This window comes from Solanum verrucosum, unplaced genomic scaffold (genome assembly GCF_900185275.1).
Source record: "Solanum verrucosum unplaced genomic scaffold, falcon-dt-bn FXZP01000228.1, whole genome shotgun sequence".
Taxonomy (NCBI): domain Eukaryota; kingdom Viridiplantae; phylum Streptophyta; class Magnoliopsida; order Solanales; family Solanaceae; genus Solanum; species Solanum verrucosum.
In genome coordinates, this window is record NW_026020210.1 from 2,573,383 (window position 1) to 2,595,484 (window position 22,102).

General features: G+C 34.7%; 1 protein-coding gene across 8 annotated transcripts; it reads right to left on the minus strand.

Annotated features, from left to right (window-relative positions):
- Positions 1-491: 491 nt before the first annotated feature.
- LOC125830497 (heat shock 70 kDa protein 15) lies at positions 492-17,324 on the minus strand. Of its 8 annotated transcripts, none has more exons than XM_049509693.1 (11): positions 17,155-17,324; positions 14,464-15,685; positions 13,819-14,040; positions 13,598-13,693; positions 13,283-13,504; positions 12,789-12,983; positions 12,566-12,712; positions 12,342-12,491; positions 12,110-12,240; positions 11,740-11,774; positions 492-920 (listed from the first exon to the last, which is right to left on the minus strand). In XM_049509693.1, the coding sequence occupies exons 2-11, from the start codon at positions 15,631-15,633 to the stop codon at positions 736-738; spliced, it is 2,553 nt and encodes an 850-aa protein (XP_049365650.1). In that variant the 5' UTR covers positions 15,634-15,685; positions 17,155-17,324; the 3' UTR covers positions 492-735. The 8 variants fall into 8 exon arrangements, with proteins under 8 accessions (XP_049365650.1, XP_049365656.1, XP_049365652.1 ...); XM_049509699.1 differs by lacking the exons at positions 11,740-11,774; positions 12,110-12,240; positions 12,342-12,491 and adding exons at positions 1,149-1,279; positions 1,393-1,542; positions 1,618-1,652 and having other exon boundaries at positions 492-946; positions 12,601-12,712; positions 17,155-17,274; XM_049509695.1 differs by lacking the exons at positions 11,740-11,774; positions 12,110-12,240; positions 12,342-12,491; ... (4 more) ...; positions 13,819-14,040; positions 14,464-15,685 and adding exons at positions 1,149-1,279; positions 1,393-1,542; positions 1,618-1,764; ... (4 more) ...; positions 3,552-4,759; positions 6,131-6,155 and having other exon boundaries at positions 492-946; positions 17,174-17,193.
- Between the last annotated feature and the right edge of the window lie 4,778 nt (positions 17,325-22,102).

Genomic DNA, 22,102 nt, shown 5'->3' on the forward strand with positions numbered 1-22,102 from the left:
AATGCAATATAAATTTCTTGCGTTTGCCATTATTTTTCCCTTTTACTTATTGCCCACTTTCCAAATGCAATATAAATTTCATGTCATTGCCATGACAAATCAATTTTTTACTTAATTTTGACTTGACGAGTTAGATGGTTCAAAGATATGTGAATATTATATTTGGAAAAATTGTAAAGTAATAATGGCATCGTAAAATTTAATACCTCTGCAATACTTAGGAATAGGGTTCATTTTGTGTAGGTCCATTAACTTTTCCCCTAAAGTCATCTTGAATTTCCGATACAAGAAATTTCTGCTGTTTCCTCATTTTATCTGTTTAGTTATGTTTTTGTACCATTTGCAGCAAAAGGTAACAACAAAATGGCTAAGGTTAAACATATTGTAAATTGCGCATGTGTTTTAAATATCATCCTTTGAAGTGACTACTTGGGGTTCTTCTACTATAGGGTGTGCCGCATGCATAATCATTTAGCGGCAACAAAACATGGGAAAGAACAGCAATTGAATTTCACATTAAACAAAACCCCTGAAAAACAGGATTTTAGAGTATCGTTAACAATAATATAGCCTGACCGGACATGGCCAGATGAAATTGATCACACCAATCTAACGACAAAATGTTGATTTCTACTATAGATCCTTCAAAAAGTCTAGGGTAAAATGAAAAAAGTAATACAAATCGAACCAAGTCTGCCTTCATAAGCTCTTTCAAGATCAAACGATCAACTTAACTCATGAAGCACTTGGCGCAGTCTCAGATTTGTCCGTCTCCATTGGCTCAGCTGCAGGTGGTACTTCACTGCCAGCACTGGCACCCTCAGTTGCATTTCCAGCATTAGGACTCTCTGCACTCGGAGGTTGTTGCTCTCCTCCTTGAGGAGATTGAGGTGGTGGTGTCTCGGGAGTTGCTGGCTTAGGCTTTGTCATTATAGGCCTACAGATCCTGTAGATACACAGATAGTTAACAAGTGGGTAAAGCAGACGGAAAAATAGGTAAGTAAGAAAGAAACAAAGAGGTGCTCTGACATGGAAGACGGACAGAGTGAATGGAGAAGCAAGAAATGGTATCAACACTTTGGAGTTAAAGTAGCCCAAATACTTAAATCCGCAAGTTGTGGTAAAACAATATCAGTGAACAAAAGTACCTATCAAGTGCCTCTGCCTTCTTTCGAACATCAGCTGACAAAAGAACAGGGTTGGCATATTTTGGTAGAGCATCCTGCTGCTGCTTTTTCTCTCTAAACCAAGCCTCGGCCTCGACACACTCATTCAAAACCTGGGAAGTGCAAGAGAAACATAAGCATCAAACCACATTCTCAGAAGAAGATGGGCGCTATATGATGAAGAAAAGGTAAGGCAAATAGCAAGATCAAGCAGATATATCCATACCTTCTGCTTATCTGCTAAATCAATGTGATCAAACTTAGGATCAGTGGAAACTGCCGCCTCTCTGTAACTATTTATGCAATAAATAAATTGATCAATCACAGGACCCCTCTCCGTGTACTCCTTATATCGTTGCTCAATTGGGTCACCTTGCTGCAGATTCACACTAAATCAGCTCTATATATGCCAGAACAGTAGCAAAAATAGGATATGCGAGAAACAACCAACCTTTTTAAGCTCCTCAAGCTTGGCAATGTAAACACCTTTAGTTTCATCCTCTCCATCTTCATACAGCCAATCTTCCACTTCTTGAAGTACAGCCATAAATTGTTCTCTTTCTGAATCAGTTACAAACTCTTGATATTTATCTGAAAGCTGGATATATAAAGAAGAAAGTTGTCAGTGACATACAAATGTTTTCATACAACCACCATAAAAAGCCAACCGATACCTTATTCCTCATGTCATAAACATAGGACTCAACAGCATTCTTCTTGTCCTTTGTCTCTTCCATAACACGGTCCTGAAGAGCCATTTCAAATTCTTTCTCAACAGCCTTCTGAACATCAGCAGCTGCCATTGCACCATAAACAATCTCAGTCACTGGTACAGATGTTTTCTTGACCTTCTTCTTAGGGGCTTCGACCTGCAAGGAAATGAACACAATAAATGCTAAACTTTACCGACATCAATGAGCTAATACACGGAGAAAAATAAGAATATCAGTTACAACCCAACATTAATTATGCGACAAAAACACTACAGTGATGCATTTCAAGGATTAAAATATAGGTAAATATAGCTAAGGCATGTGCTCCCTATGATAAATCAAATCCTGATGATTTAAAGAGATGCATAGTCTGATCAGTAACAATCAAGTATAACTGATGGGAAATATTAACTAGCTAGATAAGTAATTATAAGAAGTAAAAGAGTGATGTGTTACCTTAGCATCTGTCTCCATTTGGACAGGTTTGTCTCCAGACTCTGGAACACCATTCTCAGCCCCTGAAGCAGCTGCAGCTCCTTTTGCATCCTGCATATTTACATCACTTTCTGATGTAGTTGAAGGAGCAGCATCAACTGAAGCTTCATCTGTTTCCATTTTGGCAGGTTCCTTAGCTGTCTCTTTCACAACTGGGACTTCCACCTCTTCTTCTTCCAAAAGCTAAATTACAAACCAAAATCATGAGATCAGATGATATTGTTTCCACTCACTAGATAATTGAAGGGAAAAAAAAGAATTTTTGGACTTACTGTTGCAGACTCAACAGAGATGATACCATGCAGGTTTAGGCGTACTTTGACTTTTAGTTTAGCCCTTTCACCCTTCGTAGATTGAAATGGTCCAATCTGTCAAAAAGTTCAAAGAGAATCCAAGTGAGCCAAGGACTCACCAGAAACCAGCGGCTCTATTTTCCTCTATAATTTTTTAAAAAAAAACATAGAATCCAATTAGTAAGTGGAACTCTGAAATACCGTGTAAGTACTGATTTTTGCTGGCGCCTGCAGTTCACTGACATCAGCATACTGTACATCTATTGTAAATGTGCCAGATCTGTAGAATGTCAGAGCTTTCACACTGGGTATCGGATTCCCTTTGGGGAAAACAATCGTGCTCTGATGATGCTCTAAAGCTCCATTTTGTGCATCTGGAGCAGGCCCCTTCCACGATAATGCAATTGGGAAAGGGAAGCTCTCATTGACCTTCAATCAGCCAAATAGAATTCTTAGTACAGTTCTTACTCATAAATCACCACAATCTATTGTGCTGGGAGCTAGATGTGCAACTAGTAGCATAATATTTAAGAAAATGTTAAAAGCAACACAGCTGGTATCTGCTTCACCAAAAATCTTAGTGGTTTTATAATAAATCGTGTATTTCCTTCATCCTTCAAGAAGGCAATTTCTTCTACCTCCTAATTTGTCGTTCATTACCCTTATATTTACACTTGATTCAAGTTAACCAAATGCAAACAACTAAATAAAATAAAGGAAAAATCAAAAGCATGTTTCAATACTTGTCTTAACACACTAAATTGGTGCCTACATATATAATTTTGTTTTGATTGGTTTAGATAAAATGAAGTTGAAAACCCTGAATCCAAATGACTATGGAAAAATATATTGACCAAGAGAATGCAAAGCTGACAAGCTGTTACCTTGAATTCTCGCACTTTAAAGGTAGGACTGAGAATAGCGCATTGCAGTGCAGCTCCTTTGGCCACACATTCACTTGCATTCATGGTGCGCCTCGGTTCCTTACCGAAGAACTCTGTCAAAATCCTCATAATTGCAGGTACTCGGGAACTTGACCCAATAACCTCAACTGCATGAATGTTCTCAGTAGTAAGCCCAGCTTCAGCAAGAGCTTTCTCCAGTGGTTTCTTCACTCTCTCCAGTATAGGGATGCTGATTTGCTCAAACTCATCCCTCTTGAGAAACCCTCTAACATCCTTCTCATCCATTAAACACTCTATATTCAAAGGTGCCTCAGGGTTTGCACTGAGAACCTTCTTCAACTTTTCACAAGCAGCTCGAAGCCTAATGCATGCCCTAGCATTTTGGTAAACATCAATTTTGTATTCTTCCTTGAACTTTGCAGCAAAATGTTGGAAAATAGCTTCATCAAAATCCCTCCCACCAAGATTTCTGTCAAATGAATGAGCCAATATCTTCAATTCGCCTTTCTTAAAGCCAGCAATACAAACTTGCAAGCTTGCATGCCCAACGTCAACAAAAGCAACATTCACTGGGTCATTTTCAGGTAAATCTGTCTTGTAAATACCATATGCTAATGCAGTAGCTGTTGTCTCATGAATTAGATGCAAAGGATGCAAGCCAGCAATGGTGGCTGCATCCATTACAGCTCTTCTCTGGAGATCAGTGAAATAAATTGGAATTCCAATGCAACAATCAACTACTACTGCATTGAGATTCTTCTCTGCTATAGTTTTGAGATCCGAAAACACCATTCCAAGAACCTGGGTAGGTGTAAAAGTTCTCACTTCTCCCAAATATCGCGCATGGATCAGGGGATATCCATCAGGCCCTTCAGTTACTAAGAAGGGAAGTGTCTTAATATCTCTTTGCAGCTCGGGATCTGAAAATTGCCGCCCTATTAGCCTCTTTATCTGGGAGATGGTATTCTTTGGATTCATCATGCTTGATGCTGCACCAGCAGTACCGAGAAATCTTTGCTTCTCTCCGAAGCAGACTATAGCTGGAGTTTCCCTTTTTGATTCATCATTAAGTACAACATCAATTCCTCTCTGCCTAGCAACCGCAACAACGCCGCTCTCATTCCCGAAGTCAAAACCAACCACGCTCATCTTTTCTGGCTGCGATAACTACAGTACAAAGAAAGTACCTAGACCACATCAAAAGACAAGAATCAACTAAAACGCCAGCATCCGCTGTGTGTGAATCTACATGAGAGAAGCCATGGGCTTTAAATGGTAGCACCCAAGAGCAACATCAAAAAGTGATTGATTTTCAATTAATAAGCTAAGAAAGCCGATCACTCGTGGACGGGTTTTCTTGGAATGCGATTACTCTATACAGTAATTATGAATTCACAGAAGAGGGCAAATAAGTTCTCTCTTTTCTTTTAAGTAAAGAGAGTGAATAAGATGGCGTGAAGTGATCAACAATCTCCAGCTAGGAAAGCTGATCACTCGTGGACGGGATTTCTTGGAATGCAATTACTCTATACAGTAATTATGGACACACAGAAGAGAGCAAATAAGTTTCCTTTTTAGTAAAGAGTGAATAAGATGGCGTGACGTGATCAACAATCTCCAGACACGTCATTCAAAAACGTCAACAATCAAAATAACATAGACTCAAAGTTCAAGAATGATTCTTCTTTTTCTATTTCCCCAATATCCAAAGTTCAAGTACACAATTTTTATCTAATTTTACTACCAAGGAAACTTTCATGCGAGAATGAACTCGCACACCTACCGACAAGGCAGGAAACTACAGTAAACCACCAACGCTAACTCAATTTTTTTAATATACAATCTAGCAATACACCAAATCCCTATATTTAACCTATATAAATTTTAACAAACAGGCTCCACATTGCCTTATATAAACTTAAGAGCCTATTTGGATTGACTTTGGCTTATGACTTACAAGTCAAAAGCCATTAGTTAGAAATCCTAACTTATAACTTTTGGCTTAGATCCAAATGCTTAAAAGCACTTTCTAATCTTACTCAAACACTACAAAGGTGCTATAGAACACTTAGAATAGATCAATCCAAACAAACTTTACATAATATAAACTCAAATCATACCAAAAAAAAAAAAAACACTCCAATGTTAAGATTGATCTGATTGAAGATTAAGCAAAGATCATATCACAACAGCACCCTACCTAGCTTAACGGATTTTCGATCCACACCTTTAATCATTAACCTCCTTAATCATTTGTTCACGTCTTGTAATTTTCAAAGAATAGATTAAGAGTTCGCCAAAGCAACCAACAATGCAGGAACAACAAACTGCAATTTTCTACTAAATCATGAAACTACAACAGAGTCTATATCACCACAGCATACAACAGATTCAGTTTACTCCTAACAAAACACTAAACAACATGCAATTTAACCGACAATACTACATCTCCAGCTAAACATCACCAAATCTAAGCCGAACAAACAATCAAAAGCAGCAAAATTGTAGATCTGCAAATTGAAATACAGAGAGCAAGAGTTTTGTGATGCAAACAATACCTTGAAGACGAAGAATGGAATCGCAGTTCCACGAGGCAAAAGGAGAATAGTATGATAAAACAGAAGGGTTTAAAGGAGAGCAAAATATGTAAATGGAGGAGGAATGAAGAGAAGAGGGGTTTGTGTAGAATTTTCGAGTTATATATATTAGCTTTTATTTATTTATTATATTTCATTTTTTTTGGAGACTAGGGAGGTTCGAGTGGTCCTAGATGGGTCTAGAGGTATTCTAGAAAGTTCTCATCCTTAGTGCACAAATAGCCATATGTAGAAAGTCCCATTTATAATTTAACCATTAACCACATACATCAGCTCATGTCAATTTTCAAATAGTATACATATATTATTTTTTAAATGTGGTATTAATAGAGTAGTTTTGAGAACTAATCAAATGTTTTATATAACTTTCAAATATGCAACAAACTAAAAAAAATGAACTGATAAATTAAAATGAAAAGAGTTTCAGGAAAATCTTTAGTTAAATACAGATATGTCAACGAACAGTTGCTTGCTTCTAGCCGTTTCTATATAGTAGTAAAATAGCTTAAGACTTGATTCAAAAAGAAGTTATATAATGAAAGAATTAATTAGGTAGTGATTACTAGATGGTGATTGTCCATGTACGCACGGACCAAAGTTAATATGAAAGAGTTACATTTTGGAGTTTGGCCTATCAAACTTAATACAAGATCTTTGGTAGAGATAAAGTTCGATAAATTGTAAGCTAACACCAAAAAAGGGAGCAGTCTAAGGAGGATTCGAGGGGGAGGGGGGTCATAAATAAAATTAGAAGATTTGACCTGTTGCATTCTGAAGGAAGAAAGCTTCATCAATTTGTGTTAATTAATCCCCTAACTTTCCTTGAGAGATCAGAGAAAGAGTTGAAATCATGAATTGCACCAACACTATAACTCCTGAATGTTAATATATTGACAGGTTTGTTAGCTTCCACGAAGCAATGACGGATGATCCATGAGTTTCAACTATTTGTTATGATTCTTGAATCAACGTATCCAATCTCCAAGGCATTTTCATTCTCCGTTTATGCATTTAGCTAAGAGTAAGAATCAGTTTCTCTCAAACCCTATCGTATCATCTATTAACCCACAATTTAAGACCATAGAGTAGTGCACGACCTTTAGTCATGTTGCTAGTACCTTGGCCTAGACCCAAAGAGTTAGCAAACATCATGTTGTATTGGTTGTCTGCCTGTCTCTGATTAGTCCTCCTCCACCACAACACACCAAATATATATTAAGTGGCAATTGTTACAAATATTAATTAGACTGTAATTAGTAAAAAAATTTGCTAATATATACATACACATCATATTGTTTTTTTTATAAAAAAAAAGAAGAAGCAATTGTGCACTCTTTTTTCTATAACCCAAATCATATTTATTATATCTTCTAGCGATTTGGGGTTGCGATTCGCAGCTTGTAGTATGTTCTAAAATTTATTTGTTCTTCTTACTTGATTTGAAGCTTTTATAATATTTGATACAATTTTTATTTTTATTTTTTATTTTTGTCAAACTATTAAAATTTGAAGTAGTTAACTAGTTTAAATAGGATTTGAGACTACTATTACTTGGAAGGTGTTTGAAATTTCACAAATCTACAACAAAAAATTAAAGCGTTTGAAGTTTTACGAATTCACGGCAAAAAAAATAAATTAACCCACCTTATTTCGTCCCATGATAAATTTTCAAAAATTGCAACCTACCCTGTCCAATCCTGCCCCACAAAATTTAAAATTACACTACCTAGCATAACTTTAAATCTGCACTACTCTACATATATCCGGCTTCATTTTCATCCCCACTGCCTCATTCTCCTATAAAAAGATCTATATTTACTCGGTCTCAAACTTCTCATAGACATTAACCTAAATACGTACAAATAATTAAATGATGTTCAAGTCATGTGAAATAATTAAAATTTTAATTTTCCTCAATTAAAATGCTTGTTTTTAACAAATTCAATATTTAATGTATATAATTAATTCTTACCTAAACTAAAAAATGTTCATAATTAGAACTCTCAAAAATTAAAATATTTTTTTATAAATTAAGAACAGTAAATGAATTGAGACAAATTATTTTGTACTACAATCAATTTTGGAATTGAAATCTTGCCATAATCAATTTATTTCAGTGCTAACAGATTAAAAGATATCTTAATTATTTTAATAAAAAAATAATATTTTTAGCACTTCCCTAATCAAATACATAACTACTTATTTTAAGTTTCATCACTTCTACTCAAACACGAAACTATTTTAAGAAAAATTCAATTTCAGCATTTCAAAAGTACATTTAAGCTTAGGTGCTTAAAAACTACTTTATTCAGCTAATTCAAAAAGGCTCTAAATATATTTGTTTGCAACAAATTTTAGAGCCGAGCAAAATAAAAATGCAATCACAAAAAAATAAAGAAACAAGAATATTTTATTGATTAATCAATATAGGTACAATTTTGTTCTTCCCTTGATTCTTCTCTCGTAATATTTCTCCATGATTCGAAGGTCGTTAGTGGCATATTTCTCAAACTATGGTGATTTAAATTTGATCTCTTCATGAATTTGCAGAATATTTGAAATGCCTCTCCAAGAAAATATATTATCCTTTATATAGGCATGAGATAGGGTTTAGGGTAGAGTTGTGACGTCCTAACTTAAGACAGGAAGTCCTACATCGGCAAAAACATAGGAGAGATGTTAGGTATATAAGTAATGAGGCCTTACCAATTAATGACGTGCTTTAAAGTTGTGCGGACCTAAGCCTAGAGCGGACAATATCATTAGTAGATCAAATCGTTACAAATGGTATCTGCGTCACTCTTATGTCAGCCTTGTCGATTTGGGCCAGAGTTCAACTAAGTTTAAGCAAATCCCGATAAGGCGAGGCAAACCTCAGTACTGAGTCTAGGTCAATCTCATATGGTAGGGCAACCCTCAGCGAGGACGTTAAGTCCACAAAGGGTGTATGTGACGCCTCAACTTAAGACAAGAAGTCCCACATCGGCAAAACACAAGAGAGATGTTAGGTATATAAGTAAGCAGACCTTATCAACTAGTGACGCGTTTTAAAGTCGTGCAGGCCTAGATCCAGAGCGGACAATGTCACTAGTGGGTCGGACTGTTAGAAGAGTAGCCTCCAATATTCCTAACTGAAATCGAACACGTCTTGTAGAGTCTCACAAAATTTGAATGTCTACAATATTATAAACTGCACATGCATTTTAAATAACAATTCTAAAAGCGGCTACTTTGTCTCATTTTATACTCTATTATACTTAGGCTTTATTTGTTTCTATTAAGATTCGGATGTCTGAATCTGAATGTATATCTGAATGATTAAGATGCGGTCTCTAGATCTGAACATTGAATGATTATGCCTGTTTATTTTTCAATATTTGAATATACATAATTTATTTATATGTATATAATAATTATACAATTCAAATAAAAATTAATTAGACATAAAAAAATTAATAAAATAAAATCATTATTTGATTAAAAAATGAAGCACTTAGGATCTGTTTGGATGGACTTATAAATCAAAAGTTAAAAGTCATAAGTAAATAATGGTACCCTTCTTTTGACTTTTGTCATATTTTTTTTAAAAAAAATTAGCCTAAAAATGGGTGCTTAATTATAATTTTTCTAAATACCTCCAAAACTACTTAAAAGTCAAAAACACCTAAAAATAAGATAATCCAAACGAACATTTATACTCGCTAGTAATGATAGAGATAGTTTAAAGTGGTGGTAGTGATGATAATAATTGTTGTTAGGATGATAGTGGTGATAGTTGTGAAAGTGGAGATGGATAATGTTGTGGTGACTATCATAACAGTGGTGATCGATAATGGTGTTGGTGCTTGTAATGATGAAGTTGGTTGTCCATAGTTGGCGGTGTTGATGATGATGGCCGAAGAATGTATGATTATTGGTGAGGCATTTTGTAGTAGTTGGTGGTCGTGCTAGTAATGATAATGGAGTAAGTTAGCAGTATAGATTAACCACGGTGATGGTAATAACTAACAATAGTGGTGGTAGTGGTGATCCGAGAATGTATGGTGATAGTTGGCGGCGGTGCTAGTTGTGATGACAGAGTTTGTTGATACTAGGACTTGACTATAGTGGTGATAATGGTTGATACTAATAGTGGAGGTGGTAGCGGCTACAGAGACGGGGATAATAGTAACAATGGATATAATCTTAATGATGAAAGAGATAAGAGTGGTAGCAGCTAATAACAATAGTTAGCAACAATGGTGGTTATGATAACAGAGGTGGTTGGTGGTAGACGTCGATAGAGTAGTTCATAATGGCGGTGATGGTGGTTGTGATAGGAAAAGTGGTTAGTGATGGTGAGTGGAGATTGTGAATAGAGTGAGAAAATATTATCCACATAAGAATACATCTTAATGATACTATGACTCTATTTTAAATCTTAAGACTTATTTAACCTTGTTAAGTATTTAAATCTTGATAAAAATAAATACACTTAATTACATTTAAACCTCCATTAAGTACAAGCAAATAAGACCTTACAAGCATGCTTGGTTGGAACTTGTAACCTTTGACTTATAAACCACAAGACATAAATTAAGAATTTTAGCTTATAACTTCCAACATATTTCTATATTTTTTTAGTTTAAAAAGTAGTGATTAAAGCACATTTTTATTTTAATCAAACACTATATATGTCAAATTAAAGTTTGGACCAAACGGACTCTTTCTCATTTGAAGCCACATTCACAATGTCAGGGTTAGAGAAATAATATAACCTATTTGAGATATATTTATAAAAGTTTAAACCATCAATAGTCGAGAGTTGCCGTTTCCTTTCCATTGTACTTGGTGTTGCCATTATCTTCAAATAATTGAGAAACAAAATAGGCCACTCGTAGCAAGCAGTCATTCCTAATAACAAGAAACGAAGTAGGCCATATAACTAACCCTTTCTCAATTTGCCAATGCCCAAATCAATATAATGAACACTATGAACCAAAGGTTCAAACAGATCAATCTTTGCTTGGAGTACAAACTACTTCAGATCCTAACTTTCGGTTGATACCTCAAGCAATAGACCATAATTGCACGGAAATAAGAAAACGGAAAATGCAGATATATTCTAGCTACAAGGAGCCAAACACAGCTCAACAAATCATTTAGTGACCAACAGAAAATATCAGAGAACAGCAATTGTACTTAACATAAAAACCCTCTGAAAAACAGGATTTTTGAGAGTCGTTATCAAATAATATAACTTGACAAGACAGATCTATATGGCCGAAATTGATCACAACAATTTAATGACAAAATCTTTGACTGCTACTATAGGTCTTTTAAAATGTATAAGGGTAAAATGCAAAAAGTAAGACAAACCCAACCAACTCTGTCCCTTCATCAAACCATCAACTTAATTCATGAAGCACTTGGCAAAGTCTCAGATTTGTCAGTCTCCATTGGCTCGCCAGCAGGTGGTACTTCACTGTCAGCACTGGCACCCTCAGTAGCATTAGGACTCGCTGCACCCTGAGGTTGTTGCTCACCTCCTTGAGGTTGAGGTGACGGTGTTTCAGGAGTTGCTGGCTTAGCTGGCTTAGGCTTTGTCATTATAGGCCTACACACCCTGTACAAACAGATAGTTCAAATGTGGGTTAAGCAGAAGGAGAAATAGGGAAGGAAGAAATAAACAAAGAAATGCTCTTATGTGGAAGGACAGCGACTAGCAAATCAAGAAATGATATCAACAGACTTTGCAATAAAATTAGCCCAAATATTGTGATCTACAAGTTATGGCAAAATCCGACCGGAGGCAATAACACTAGGTAATTACTTCTCATTTGTCCAAGCCTTTGTGTACCAAGATACCCGATACCTTTGCTGGTGGAAGGTAGCAGGTACACTGTGGAAACACCACCGTTATCAAGAAAAAGAAAGGGAAAAATCAATAAACAACAGTACCTATCAAGTGCTTCTGCTTTCTTTCGAACATCAGCTGACAAAAGAACAGGGTTGGCATATTTTGGAAGAGCATCCTGCTGCTGCTTTTTCTCTCTAAACCAAGCCTCAGCTTCGACACACTCATTCAAAACCTAGGAAGTGCAAGAGAAACATAAGCATCAAACCACATTCTCAGGAAGAAAATAGGCCAGCATTATGATGATGAAAAGGCAAATAGCAAGATCAAGCATACCTTCTGCTTCTCTGCTAAATCAATGTGATCAAACTTGGGATCACTTGACACTGCCGCCTCTCTGTAACTATTTATGCAATAAATAAATTGATCAATCACAGGACCCCTCTCCGTGTACTCTTTGTAACGTTGCTCAATCGGGTCACCTTGCTGCAGATTCACACCAAATCAGCCCTATATATGCCAAAAAGACTAGCAAAAAAGGAAAGGCGAGAAACACCAACCTTTTTAAGCTCCTCAAGCTTGGCGATGTAAACACCCTTAGTTTCATCCTCTCCATCTTCATACAACCAATCTTCCACTTCTTGAAGTACAGCCATAAATTGTTCTCTTTCTGAATCAGTTACAAACTCTTGATATTTATCTGAAAGCTGGATATATAAAGAAGAAAGTTGTCAGTGACATACAAATGTTTTCATACAACCACCATAAAAAGCCAACCGATACCTTATTCCTCATGTCGTAAACATAGGACTCAACAGCATTCTTTTTGTCCTTCGTCTCTTCCATAACACGGTCCTGAAGAGCCATTTCAAATTCTTTCTCGACAGCCTTCTGAACATCAGCAGCTGCCATTGCACCATAAACAATCTCAGTCACTGGTACAGATGTCTTCTTGACCTTCTTCTTAGGGGCTTCGACCTGCAAGAAAATGAACACTAAATGCTAAGCTTTACCGACATCTTTGATCTAAACACACTGAAACAGAAGAAGAATTCTAACTATAACCCCAACATTAATTAAGCAAGAAAAGCACTACACTAATGCCATTCAAGAATTAAAATATTGGTGAATTCATGAGTTCCCTATTTCATGCATAAATCAAATCCTGACAATTTGAACAGATGCCATAGGTTGATCTTATAACAATCAAGTATGACTGATAGAGAAACATAAACTAGCTCAAGCAGTAATTAAAAGGCGTGAAAGAGAGACGTTACCTTAGCATCTGACTCCATTTGGACAGGTTCATCTCCAGATTCTGGAACACCATTCTCAGTCCCTGGAGCAGCTGCAGCTCCTTTAGCATCTTCCATATTTACATCACTTTCCGATGTAGTTGAAGGAGCAGCATCAGCTGAACCTTCATCTGTTTCCATTCTGGCAGGTCCCTTAGCTGTCTCTTTCACAACTGGGACATCTACCTCTTCTTCTTCTAAAAGCTAAATTACAGAAAAAAAGCCATAAGATTAGATGATATTCTTTCGATTTGGGAAAAAAACAAGAACGAGAAAGTCACAAATCTCTGGACTTACAGTTGCGGACTCAACCGAGACAATACCATGCAGGGTTAGGCGTACTTTAACTTTTAGTTTGGCCCTTTCACCCTTTGAAGATTGGAATGGTCCAATCTGTCAAAAAGACCAAACAAAATCCAAGTCAGCCAAGAACTCACCTGAAACTAGAGGACCTATTATCCTCTAATTTTTAGAAAAGAAACCATAGAAACTAATTAATGAGTGAAAGTCTGAAATACCGTGTAAGTACTGATCTTTGCTGGCGCCTGCAGGTCACTGACATCAGCATACTGTACATCTGTTGTAAATGTGCCAGATCTGTAGAATGTCAGAGCTTTCACACTGGGTATCGGATTTCCTTTGGGGAAAACAATTGTGCTCTGATGATGCTCTCCATTTTGTGCATCAGGGGAAGGCCCCTTCCACGATAATGCAATTGAGAAAGGGAAGCTCTCATTGACCTTCACAATCAGCCAACTAGAACTCTTAGTACTTCTTACACTCAGAAATCACCATAATTTATTCTGCTGGGAACTTTGATGTGTAACTAGTAAATAATCTTTTAGTAAAGGTTAATAGTATAGCATTTGCTTCAACAAAAATCTTAGTAGTTTTATGATAAATTGTGCATTTCCTTCATCCTTCAAGAAGACAATTTCTTCTAGCTCCAATTTGTCATTCTCAAACCACTAAATAAAACAAAGGAAAAATCGAAAGCATGTTTCAAAATCTATCTTCACTTATTAAATTAGTGCCTACTTAAACAATAAGGATCAAGGATTATCAACAACATTGCAACACATGATGAAATTGAAATCCCTGAATCCAAGATAACTATGGAACAATATATCAGTCAAGAGAATGCAAAGTTGACAAACTGTTACCTTGAATTCTCGCACTTTAAAAGTAGGGCTGAGAATAGCGCATTGCAGTGCAGCACCTTTGGCCACACATTCACTTGCATTCATGGTGCGCCTTGGTTCCTTACCGAAGAACTCTGTCAAAATCCTCATAATTGCGGGCACACGAGAGCTTGACCCAACAACCTCAACTGCATGAATGTTCTCAGTAGTAAGCCCAGCTTCAGCAAGAGCCTTCTCCAGTGGTTTCTTCACTCTCTCCAGTATAGGGATGCTGATTTGCTCAAACTCATCCCTCTTGATATACCCTCTGACATCCTTCTCATCCATTAAACACTCTATATTCAAAGGTGCCTCAGGGTTTGCACTGAGAACCTTTTTCAACTTTTCACAACCAGCTCGAAGTCTAATGCATGCCTTAGCATTTTGGAGAACATCAATTTTGTATTCCTCCTTGAACTTTGCAGCAAAATGCTGGAAAAGAGCTTCATCAAAATCCCTCCCACCAAGATTTCTGTCAAATGAATGAGACAATATCTTCAATTGGCCTTTCTTGAAGCCAGCAATACAGACTTGCAAGCTTGCATGCCCAACATCCACAAAAGCAACATTCAATTGGTCATTTTCAGGTAAATCCGTCTTGTAAATACCATACGCTAATGCAGTAGCTGTTGTCTCGTGAATTAGATGCAAAGGATGCAAGCCAGCAATGGTGGCTGCGTCCATTACAGCTCTCCTCTGAAGATCAGTGAAATAAACTGGGATTCCAATGCAACAATCAACTACTGCTGCATTGAGATTCTTCTCTGCTATAGTCTTCAGATCCGAAAACACCATTCCAACAACTTGGGTAGGGGTAAAAGTTCTCATTTCCCCCAAATAGTGTGCATGGATCAGGGGATATCCATCGGGCCCTTCAGTTACTAAGAAGGGCAGTGCCTTAAGATCTTTTTGCAGCTCAGGATCTGAAAATTGTCGCCCTATTAGCCTCTTTATCTGCGAAATGGTATTCTTTGGATTCATCATGCTTGACGCTGCGCCAGCAGTACCAAGAAATCGCTGCTTCTCTCCAAAGCAGACTATAGCTGGAGTTTCCCTTTTTGATTCGTCATTAAGTACAACATCAATTCCTCGCTGCCTAGCAACTGCAACAACGCCACTTTCATTGCCAAAGTCAAAACCAACCACACTCATCCTTGCTGACTTCGATCACTCGATGTCCAACAGCACAAGCACGAGAAAGTCCCTGGACAACAGCAAAAGACAATATATAATCAACTAAACACCAACATCCGATGTATCTACATTAAGAAGCTACAACAACAACAAACCTAGTGTAATCCTACAAGCGGGGTCTGAGAAGGTAAGTGCGTACGCAGACCTTACCCCTGCCATGTGAAGGTAGAGAGGTTTTCCATAGACCCTCGGCTCAGGTATAAGAAAAATCATTAACAAAAGGAAATACCAAAGTGAAGAAGTCACGAAGAAAATAGCGGAGAAAATAACCATAGCAAAACACAAAATAATGATAACGGAAAGAAAGGGAACATCAAGTAATAATGAAATCATCGACAAATAGAACCATCAACAATTAAGATAGTAGGAGGGTAATAATAACAGTACTGACAAGGGAAACTAGCCAACGCTCGACTATCTACTAACCTTCTACCCTAATCTTGATCTCCATATGCCCCTTTCTAGGGAGCATGTCCTCGATAAGTTGCAGGTGCGTCATGGAAGAAGCAAAGGGTTTTAAATTGTAGAACCCAAGAGCGACATCAAAAAGTGATTGATTTTCCATTTATAAGCTAAGAAAGAGGCTCCCTCGTGGAGGGGATTTCTTGGAATTCAATTACTCTATCCAGTAATGATGGATTCACAGAATAGAGCAAATAAGTTCTTTTTCCTTTTATGATTAGCGAGGGGAAACATAACCTGGCCTAACGTAATTAATAATCTCCAGACACGTCATTTAAAAAGTCAACAATCAAAACAACGTGGACTCCAAGTTCAAAAATGATATTTTTTTTCTAATTTACCCAATATCCAAAGCTCCAAGTATACAAATTTTATCCAACTTTCCCGCCAAGGAAACTTTCATGCATGAATCTCGTGCACCTATCGATAAGGAAGGAAATGATAGTAAAGCATCAACGAGAACTCACTCTTTTTTAATCTTCTATCTCCCAATACACCAAATCACCCAAAATTCACCCTATATAAATAAAATAGGGCTCCACATTGCCTCGTATAAACTAAATCGAACACATTTCCTTCCAATAATAAAAACTCAAACCAAACACTGATCCAAAAAAGCCATTAGCCTGCTCTATTCTCCCACCCCGACCCCACCCGAAAAGAATCTTAAATCTTAAGAATTGATCTGATTGAGGACTAACCAAGAACTATCTACCTAGTAGATTACAACAGCACCCAATCTAGTCTATAGGATTTTCCATCCGCCCCCCTTATTAATCTAAAATTCACTATGTTTCTTCATTTAATTATCATTTATTCCCTTTACTCACATCAACCAACAATGCAGGAACGATAATCTACTAATCATCAAGCTATACAACAGTCTATATAACCACACCATACAACAGATTCAGATTACTCCTAACAAAACATGCAATTTACAAAGGTAACTCTAAACATCACCAAATCTAAATCAAATCACAGATCTACAAAAGAGTTTTGTGATTCAAACAATACCTTGAAGAGGAAGATATCTGTTCCACGGACTCCGTCTGTGTACGATTGATCTTTTTCTGAAGGAACCAAACGGAGAATACTGATAAAAACGGAAGGGTTTAAAGGAGAAGGGTTCACAGTTTTATATTAAAAAATAAAAAATGAGTCTTTTTTGTTGTTCTCTCTCTTTTTTGACTATAGAGGGGGCCGTCGGGGAGGTTCGAGTGGTGCTAGATGCTTCTAGAAACATCTGCTACAACAATTAGGTCATGTTTTTGACAATTCTTTGTTGTCTCAAACTTGGTAGTAGTTGGTATGGGCCTTGGGTCTAAGTTGGGGCAAAATGCACAAATTGCTTAGAAAAACTCTTCAACGATCTCTTTCTTTGAACAAAAATGGTACTCCCTCCGTCCCGTGGCAACATTTGACCGGGCACGGAGTTTAAGAAATAAATAAAGACTTTGAAATGTTTATCAAATTGCTCTTTAAAAAGTAGACTTTTTTTCTCTCTCCTCATAAATGTATTGGTGTATTATTTTAAAATTAAGTAGGACCAACAAGGATAAAAGAGGAATTGTACCTTTATAAACTTACCATATAAGGAAATGTGACATTCTTTTTGGGACGGACCAAAAAGGAAATGGTGCCACATAAAATGGGATGGAGGGAGTATAGTGTATCAATCTCCAAAAGGTAAACATTCATTTAAATATTGGAAATGTTTTGGGATATGATCCGGTATTTCAGGACCTCTGTCTGCTCTACTATGGTGAATTATGTGAATCGTTTTATTTTAAAATTTTAGATATCGGAGAGGGAACACTTTTATTTAGCTAATTATTATGTATTAACAACCAGTACGTTGTTGCTGAGTTAGAATACCCCAGACAGTGTCATTTGAACAGTTGGTTAAAAAAGAATTTGGAAGAAAGTCAAGCGTTTTATCTTATTTATTTTGATTATGCTACAAACACAAAAAAAGGAAAAAAAATTGAACTTAGTGTTCTACTTGATTTTGCTTGACTTCTGATTCAGGGGGGAAAAAGGTGTACGTGGAGCTTAAATAACTCATTGAGAAAGCTTTTAAAAAAGATTACGTGGTACAATTAGGTTGCATAAAACCCTTCTGGAATAAGTATTCAGCTGCTTGTGAATCTTCGAGGTATTGTTATATTCAATGTTTGTTCAATTACTCTTTTATCTGCAACTGTAATGTTGGCATTGGGTTCGGCAATAATGATATATGTGATATTTTTAGTTTTTGTAATTTTTCATTTTAATGGTTCTCTCATCCACTTTATAACTCTCTTTCCTTTTGTCTCCTAAAATTTCTCCAACCAGATTGAAAATCTATTAAATAAATATATTCTAGGTTTTTAGCTATCTTCATATCTGATATAGTGTATCTGAAATATAGTTTGTAGAGTTTTATGCATTAATTAGTGTGCGAGGTTTTGAAGTAATTTGAGGAATTTTGAGAAGACTTTTATGAAAATCGATGGAGAAGAAGAATACTTTAAAAAAATGTTATGAAAATTACTTCTACCCATGTTGTCAACGTTTCGAATTTTGAAGAGTCACTATTAATAAAGATATCCGCTCCACATTTATTCTCCTTAAGATCTCCTTTTGAATTCAAAATCTCTCACAACCGTTCGATGAAAAAAAATCACGTTTATGAAAATTTATTTTTGTTAGTGTTTTCGAGGGAAGAATAATCAACTTTTCACATGATAATACAGTAAAGTCAATAGTGATTTTAGTGGAGAAGAAAAGTATCATGTATGCACTCTAATATATATTGTAAAGTACCATAGTAGTTTGTGAATGGATATACATTGATATACAAAATTTGTGCAATTATATACATTATGTAATGATAGATATACATGTGAATATACATATTGTGGACTACACCAATTTTTCAGATATACATATTGTGAAGAATTAATGTCAATAGAATCATCTTCAACTATATATATCTATATAAAAGAAGAATGTATACAATAATGTATACAATGTGGTGGCTACACAGAGTAAACAATGTATATACAATCCTGATATACATTATAAAATTCGATGGGGAAGAATAATAATTTGTAAGCAAATTTTTTGAAAGAAGTTTGAGTGGGTATACGTTCTAAAATTCGATAGAGGGAGAAGAACATTTTGTGATTTAATGTTTAAAAGAATGTTGGGTGAGTATACATTCTACAATGGGTAAATCACATAAATATGCTACATTAAAAAAATATTTACCATCTATGACAATATAATTTTTTTAACTTAATATAACATTTTTTTGGAATTGAAAATGTTGTACAGTTTATCTTCTCTTCACTTCCACTTGTTCTTTTTTTTATTCTTCTTCTTTGTCTCTTTCTCCGTCATTTTTCTTCTTCTTCTTTAAAATTTTCATTTAATTAACTATCCTCAAATTAATATTTGCTCATATTTTACTATCTTTACTCAAGAATATGACGAGAAAAGGAACATAAAAACTAAAAAATTGTATAGAAATATGTTTTCAAGCAGAAATTTCAAATCTCTAAAATTACAGTGGTAAGAGTTCACCATTGATAGTCATTATAAAGCTTCAAATTTTAGATTCATTATTTGAATTTTACTAATTTGTGATTAGTTTGGATAGGTTGTTACTACAAATAATTGAAAATGACGTTTGTAGTTTATATCTCAATTTTGAGAGGGTTTGGTTAAGTTTATAATTGGTAACACACTTATACTACATTTATAATACATGCACATTACATTTTTAATACATATTGCAAGTATCACTCATGTTCTTAGTGATACAAACCAAAATAATTTATAAGACACATATAATACATGTTTTATTCAAAATAATACAAGTTTAATTCAGTTTATCTTGTCTTTCGTTAGTTCCGTTTTTCATTTATTCTTAATTTTCTCTTCTAGTTCAACTTTAATACTATGTAATACACTTTTAATGCAAATTTAAATCATTTTGTAGTTTATTATTTGTTACTATTAGATTACTTGTTTAATTCATTATTGATATAAGTTTAATTCACTTTATAGATCATTGTCTGGTCTTTCATCAGTTACATTTTTTATTCATTCTTAATTCTCTCTCCTAATTCAACTTTAATATTTGTGTAATACAAGTTAATTCATTTTTCAGTTTATTGGTTAATTTGTTACGATTGAATTACTTGTTTAATTCATTATTGATACAAGTTTTATTCAGTTTACAGATCACAAAATGCTCTTTCGTATGCTACATTTTGCATTCATGTTTAATTCGCTTCTAATTCAACATTAATATGTGTGTAATACATTTTTAATTCAAGTTTAATTCATTTCGCAGTTTATTATGTTTCTTCATTTGTTACGATTAATTACTTGTCTAATTCATTATTGATACAAATTTTATTCAGTCTACGAATCATTGACTACTCTTTTGGTTGCTACATTTTGCATTCATATTTATTTCTCTTCTAATTCAATTTTAATTCAAATTTTATTCAAGTTTAATTCATTTTGTAGTTTATTGGTGATGCGTAGAAAAAAAAAAGACTAATCTGGTCATGCTGATTTACTTCAATTTATAAGACATGTATAATATATGTTTATTCATTAACAATATATTTATAATACATTTTGCAGACTTCACTCTCTTTTTAGTGATCCCAATCAAAATATTTATAATACACTTATAATACATGCATAATACATTTTTAATGCATATTGCAGACATCATTCCAATTTAGTACAATCTTTAAAAACAACATACATAATAACTTTTAGGGGCTAATTTTTTATAAGAGCTACATATTCGTTAAATTATTTTGATCCATATCATTTCTTGTACCACATTAAATATTGAAGGATCAACAACTTAAATACCATTATAGTGGTTGACAACATAATTTCCAGGGACAGATAGAGAAAGAATGAGCTCAAGATTTTCTTCTCCCTTTAGAGACATAACGAATTGAATTTGTGGTTCAAGATTGTGGATCTTTCAATTGTAACTTTAAAATATTGATACCTTGCACAGAGAGAATAAAAAAGGAGAAAGAGGAGAGAGAGAAAAAGGAGAAAGAGGCGAGAGAGAAACATAAATCAAATAAATACATAATATTGTTATATATTGATATAAATGGTAATAATTAAAAAGTATACTTAAAATAAGTAATTATTTTTTAAAAGGGATCCACCGAAGTAATTAATCCTTCTACAATTTGTTAAATAAGAAGAATATTTTAAAAGAAATTCGTGTGAATATACACTTTGTAAACAGATTTAGTATTCATAATACAATTAATTTTTAGTTATATAATTGAATATATTAGTATAATAATGTGTTTAGACAGTAATATCTAAAATGAGTTATATAGAAATTATGAATAAAAATATGAAGTTAAAGACAAACTTTTATTGATATGGAAAGATATTCAAAATCATAAACCATATATTAGGCAATGAGTTTTTTTTTATTTGTATTAGGATAGATTGTCTACTCGAGAAAAAGCTAGAACTTCAATTAGTGCTTTAATTATTATTTTAAAATAAAATTGTCACACCATTAAATCTCATCAAGAAATACAAAATTCAGTGAAAATAAGCACTAACGCCAATTAGGTAAGGTAAATTAACTTTTGGTAGACAAAAGAATATGACTTCTGATAATCGGTTAATTCATGAAGTTATGACTATTGATAAAAAAAAATGAATCTCCAACCTAACTTAAATTAAAAAATTAGCTTACAAGTCACAAGGGGTTAATTGAGGAGACATAAATTTTACTAAACAACTATATACAAAAGAGTTTGACTTTTAAATTTAAAATACATGATCGTGCTTAAGTACCAACATGACAAGATTTTTGAATATAAAACTCTATCTAATTCACACTTCATGCGTTGTCCTTAGTATTGAATTAAACATCATTTAATTCATAATTCTTTACGAGTAAACTTTAAAA